The sequence below is a fragment of the Hemibagrus wyckioides genome, linkage group LG01, assembly GCF_019097595.1.
Source record: "Hemibagrus wyckioides isolate EC202008001 linkage group LG01, SWU_Hwy_1.0, whole genome shotgun sequence".
Classification (NCBI taxonomy): domain Eukaryota; kingdom Metazoa; phylum Chordata; class Actinopteri; order Siluriformes; family Bagridae; genus Hemibagrus; species Hemibagrus wyckioides.
The window spans coordinates 33,927,280-33,933,279 of record NC_080710.1 but is presented as its reverse complement, the minus strand read 5'-3'; the positions used below and the strand labels follow the sequence as shown (position 1 = coordinate 33,933,279).

General features: G+C 48.4%; 1 protein-coding gene across 7 annotated transcripts in view; it reads right to left on the bottom strand.

Annotated features, from left to right (window-relative positions):
- si:ch73-103b11.2 (protein outspread) overlaps nucleotides 1-6,000 on the bottom strand; it is a 134,939-nt gene that overhangs the window by 125,212 nt on the left and 3,727 nt on the right. For all 7 annotated transcript variants that reach the window (XM_058399921.1, XM_058399904.1, XM_058399896.1 and 4 more), the window contains exon 2: nucleotides 4,955-5,221. In XM_058399921.1, the coding sequence (XP_058255904.1) occupies nucleotides 4,955-5,074 (120 nt within the window). In that variant the 5' untranslated portion in view covers nucleotides 5,075-5,221. The remainder of the gene's footprint in view (nucleotides 1-4,954; nucleotides 5,222-6,000) is intronic.

Genomic DNA, 6,000 nt, shown 5'->3' with positions numbered 1-6,000 from the left:
TCATCAGAGAGCAGGTGTGTGTGTGTGTGTGTGTACCTGTGTGTGTGTGTGTATCTGTGTGTAGTCATCATCAGAGAACAGGTATGTGTGTGTATCTGTGTGTGTGTGTGTGTGTGTGTGTGTATCTGTGTGTAGTCGTCATCAGAGAGCAGGTATGTGTGTGTACCTGTGTGTGTGTGTACCTGTGTGTGTGTGTACCTGTGTGTAGTCATCATCAGAGAGCAGGTGTGTGTGTGTGTGTGTATCTGTGTGTAGTTGTCATCAGAGAGCAGGTGTGTGTGTGTGTGTGTGTGTGTACCTGTGTGTGTGTGTGTGTGTGTACACCTGTGTGTGTGTGTACCTGTGTGTAGCCGTCATCAGGGAGCAGGTGTGTGTGTGTACCTGTGTGTAGTCGTCATCAGAGAGCAGGTCTGTGTGTGTGTATCTGTGTGTGTGTATCTGTGTGTAGTCATCATCAGAGAGCAGGTGTGTGTGTACCTGTGTGTGTGTGTGTATCTGTGTGTAGTCATCATCAGACAGCAGGTATGTGTGTGTACCTGTGTGTGTGTGTACCTGTGTGTGTGTGTATCTGTGTGTAGTCATCATCAGAGAGCAGGTGTGTGTGTACCTGTGTGTGTGTGTATCTGTGTGTAGTCATCATCAGAGAGCAGGTATGTGTGTGTACCTGTGTGTGTGTGTACCTGTGTGTGTGTGTATCTGTGTGTAGTCGTCATCAGAGAGCAGGTATGTGTGTGTACCTGTGTGTGTGTGTGTATCTGTGTGTGTGTGTACCTGTGTGTAGTCGTCATCAGAGAGCAGGTATGTGTGTGTACCTGTGTGTGTGTGTATCTGTGTGTAGTCGTCATCAGAGAGCAGGTATTTGTGTGTGTGTACCTGTGTGTGTGTGTGTATCTGTGTGTAGTCGTCATCAGAGAGCAGGTGTGTGTGTGTGTACCTGTGTGTGTGTGTATCTGTGTGTAGTCGTCATCAGAGAGCAGGTATGTGTGTGTACCTGTGTGTGTGTGTATCTGTGTGTAGTCATCATCAGAGAGCAGGTGTGTGTGTGTACCTGTGTGTGTGTGTACACCTGTGTGTGTGTGTGTGTGTGTATCTGTGTGTAGTCATCATCAGAGAGCAGGTGTGTGTGTGTGTGTACATGTGTGTACCTGTGTGTAGTCGTCATCAGAGAGCAGGTGTGTGTGTGTGTACCTGTGTGTGTGTGTACCTGTGTGTAGTCATCATCAGAGAGCAGGTGTGTGTGTGTGTGTACCTGTGTGTGTGTGTGTGTGTGTGTGTATCTGTGTGTAGTCATCATCAGAGAGCAGGTGTGTGTGTGTGTGTATCTGTGTGTAGTCGTCATCAGAGAGCAGGTATGTGTGTGTACCTGTGTGTGTGTGTACCTGTGTGTAGTCGTCATCAGAGAGCAGGTGTGTGTGTGTACATGTGTGTGTGTGTACACCTGTGTGTGTGTGTGTGTATCTGTGTGTAGTCATCATCAGAGAGCAGGTGTGTGTGTGTGTGTACCTGTGTGTGTGTGTGTGTATCTGTGTGTAGTTGTCATCAGAGAGCAGGTGTGTGTGTGTGTGTACCTGTGTGTGTGTGTATCTGTGTGTAGTCATCATCAGAGAGCAGGTGTGTGTGTGTACCTGTGTGTGTGTGTACACCTGTGTGTGTGTGTGTGTGTATCTGTGTGTAGTCATCATCAGAGAGCAGGTGTGTGTGTGTGTACGTGTGTGTACCTGTGTGTGTGTGTACACACCTGTGTGTGTGTGTACCTGTGTGTAGTCATCATCAGAGAGCAGGTCTGTGTGTGTGTGTTTATCTGTGTGTGTGTATCTGTGTGTAGTCATCATCAGAGAGCAGGTGTGTGTGTGTGTACCTGTGTGTGTGTGTGTATCTGTGTGTAGTCATCATCAGAGAGCAGGTGTGTGTGTGTGTGTGTACCTGTGTGTGTGTGTGTATCTGTGTGTAGTCATCAGAGAGCAGGTATGTGTGTGTACCTGTGTGTGTGTGTGTGTGTATCTGTGTGTAGTCGTCATCAGAGAGCAGGTATGTGTGTGTACCTGTGTGTGTGTGTACCTGTGTGTGTGTGTACCTGTGTGTAGTCATTATCAGAGAGCAGGTATGTGTGTGTACCTGTGTGTGTGTGTACCTGTGTGTGTGTGTACCTGTGTGTAGTCATTATCAGAGAGCAGGTGTGTGTGTGTGTATCTGTGTGTAGTTGTCATCAGAGAGCAGGTGTGTGTGTGTGTACCTGTGTGTGTGTGTGTGTGTGTGTGTGTGTACCTGTGTGTGTGTGTGTGTGTGTGTACACCTGTGTGTGTGTGTACCTGTGTGTAGCCGTCATCAGGGAGCAGGTGTGTGTGTGTGTGTGTACCTGTGTGTAGTCGTCATCAGAGAGCAGATCTGTGTGTGTACCTGTGTGTGTGTGTGTGTATCTGTGTGTGTACCTGTGTGTGTGTATCTGTGTGTAGTTGTCATCAGAGAGCAGGTCTGTGTGTGTGTATCTGTGTGTAGTCATCATCAGAGAGCAGGTGTGTGTGTACCTGTGTGTGTGTGTGTGTGTATCTGTGTGTAGTCATCATCAGAGAGCAGGTGTGTGTGTGTACCTGTGTGTGTGTGTATCTGTGTGTGTGTGTACCTGTGTGTAGTCGTCATCAGAGAGCAGGTATGTGTGTGTACCTGTGTGTGTGTGTATCTGTGTGTGTGTGTACCTGTGTGTAGTCGTCATCAGAGAGCAGGTGTGTGTGTGTACCTGTGTGTGTGTGTATCTGTGTGTAGTCGTCATCAGAGAGCAGGTGTGTGTGTGTGTACCTGTGTGTGTGTGTGTAGTCGTCATCAGAGAGCAGGTGTGTGTGTGTACCTGTGTGTGTGTGTGTGTGTATCTGTGTGTAGTCGTCATCAGAGAGCAGGTATGTGTGTGTACCTGTGTGTGTGTGTGTGTATCTGTGTGTAGTCATCATCAGAGAGCAGGTGTGTGTGTGTACCTGTGTGTGTGTGTACACCTGTGTGTGTGTGTGTGTATCTGTGTGTAGTCATCATCAGAGAGCAGGTGTGTGTGTGTGTACGTGTGTGTACCTGTGTGTAGTCGTCATCAGAGAGCAGGTGTGTGTGTGTGTACCTGTGTGTGTGTGTACCTGTGTGTAGTCATCATCAGAGAGCAGGTGTGTGTGTGTACCTGTGTGTGTGTGTACACCTGTGTGTGTGTGTGTATCTGTGTGTAGTCGTCATCAGAGAGCAGGTATGTGTGTGTGTACCTGTGTGTGTGTGTATCTGTGTGTAGTCGTCATCAGAGAGCAGGTATGTGTGTGTGTGTGTGTACCTGTGTGTGTGTGTACCTGTGTGTGTGTGTGTGTATCTGTGTGTAGTCATCATCAGAGAGCAGGTGTGTGTGTGTACCTGTGTGTGTGTGTGTGTGTACCTGTGTGTAGTCGTCATCAGAGAGCAGGTATGTGTGTGTACCTGTGTGTGTGTGTATCTGTGTGTGTGTGTGTACCTGTGTGTAGTCGTCATCAGAGAGCAGGTATGTGTGTGTACCTGTGTGTGTGTGTATCTGTGTGTGTGTGTACCTGTGTGTAGTCGTCATCAGAGAGCAGGTATGTGTGTGTACCTGTGTGTGTGTGTATCTGTGTGTGTGTGTACCTGTGTGTAGTCGTCATCAGAGAGCAGGTATGTGTGTGTACCTGTGTGTGTGTGTGTGTGTATCTGTGTGTAGTCGTCATCAGAGAGCAGGTATGTGTGTGTACCTGTGTGTGTGTGTACCTGTGTGTGGGTGTACCTGTGTGTGTGTACCTGTGTGTAGTCGTCATCAGACAGCAGGTATGTGTGTGTACCTGTGTGTGTGTGTACCTGTGTGTAGTCGTCATCAGAGAGCAGGTGTGTGTGTGTGTACCTGTGTGTGTGTGTACCTGTGTGTAGTCGTCATCAGAGAGCAGGTGTGTGTGTGTGTACCTGTGTGTGTGTGTACCTGTGTGTAGTCGTCATCAGAGAGCAGGTATGTGTGTGTACCTGTGTGTGTGTGTGTACCTGTGTGTGTGTGTGTGTACCTGTGTGTAGTCGTCATCAGAGAGCAGGTATGTGTGTGTACCTGTGTGTGTGTGTACCTGTGTGTAGTCGTCATCAGAGAGCAGGTATGTGTGTGTACCTGTGTGTGTGTGTGTGTGTATCTGTGTGTAGTCGTCATCAGAGAGCAGGTATGTGTGTGTACCTGTGTGTGTGTGTACCTGTGTGTAGTCGTCATCAGAGAGCAGGTATGTGTGTGTACCTGTGTGTGTGTACCTGTGTGTGTGTACCTGTGTGTAGTCATCATCAGAGAGCAGGTGTGTGTGTGTACCTGTGTGTGTGTGTATCTGTGTGTGTGTACCTGTGTGTAGTCATCATCAGAGAGCAGGTGTGTGTGTGTGTACCTGTGTGTGTGTATCTGTGTGTAGTCATCATCAGAGAGCAGGTGTGTGTGTGTACCTGTGTGTGTGTGTGTGTGTGTATCTGTGTGTAGTTGTCATCAGAGAGCAGGTGTGTGTGTGTGTGTGTACCTGTGTGTCTGTGTGTATCTGTGTGTAGTTATCAGAGAGCAGGTGTGTGTGTGTGTGTACCTGTGTGTGTGTATCTGTGTGTAGTCATCATCAGAGAGCAGGTGTGTGTGTGTACCTGTGTGTGTGTGTGTGTGTATCTGTGTGTAGTCATCATCAGAGAGCAGGTGTGTGTGTACCTGTGTGTTCCTGTGTGTAGTCGTCGTCATAGAGCAGGTGTGTTCGTGTGTACCTGTGTGTGTGTGTTTGTGTGTGTACGTGTGTACCTGTGTGTGTGTGTGTACCTGTGTACGTGTGTGTGTGTACCTGTGTGTACCTGTGTGTGTGTACCTGTGTGTACCTGTGTGTGTGTACCTGTGTGTGTGTGTGTGTGTACTTGTGTGTGTGTGTACTTGTGTGTGTGTGTGTGTACCTGTGTGTGTGTGTGTGTGTGTGTGTGTGTGTACCTGTGTGTAGTCATCGTCAGAGAGCAGGTGTGACTCTCGGGGTTTGAAGCAGTTTTGGCACTTGCTCTTGTTGAAGATATTCGCCTGGAACTTACGGCAAGGGTTCTCTTTCGCCGCCATGGTGCCCCAGTCTGATCTGTCCGATCTACTGAACTTAACAACACCCGGAATACTGCATCACCCGTGCCACTCTGATCCAAAGCCCACACAGCACCCCTCAGGACACGCCCACATCCCAGACTGCAGAGGATCCAGGTGTACAGATACCTGCCAAACACACACACACACATCATACACCTCCCAGTGTCTGATCACTGACTTCATAACACAACCACCAGTGTCTGATCACTGACCATAACACGACCACCAGTGTCTGATCACTGACCATAACACGACCACCAGTGTCTGATCACTGACCATAACACGACCACCAGTGTCTGATCACTGACCATAACACGACCACCAGTGTCTGATCACTGACCATAACACGACCACCAGTGTCTGATCACTGACCATAACACAACCACCAGTGTCTGATCACTGACCATAACACAACCACCAGTGTCTGATCACTGACCATAACACAACCACCAGTGTCTGATCACTGACTTCATAACACAACCACCAGTGTCTGATCACTGACTTCATAACACAACCACCAGTGTCTGATCACTGACCATAACACAACCACCAGTGTCTGATCACTGACCATAACACAACCACCAGTGTCTGATCACTGACCATAACACAACCAGTGTCTGATCACTGACCATAACACAACCAGTGTCTGATCACTGACCATAACACAACCACCAGTGTCTGATCACTGACCATAACACAACCACCAGTGTCTGATCACTGACCATAACACAACCACCAGTGTCTGATCACTGACCATAACACAACCACCAGTGTCTGATCACTGACCATAACACAACCACCAGTGTCTGATCACTGACCATAACACAACCACCAGTGTCTGATCACTGACCATAACACAACCACCAGTGTCTGATCACTGACTTCATAACACAACCACCAGTGTC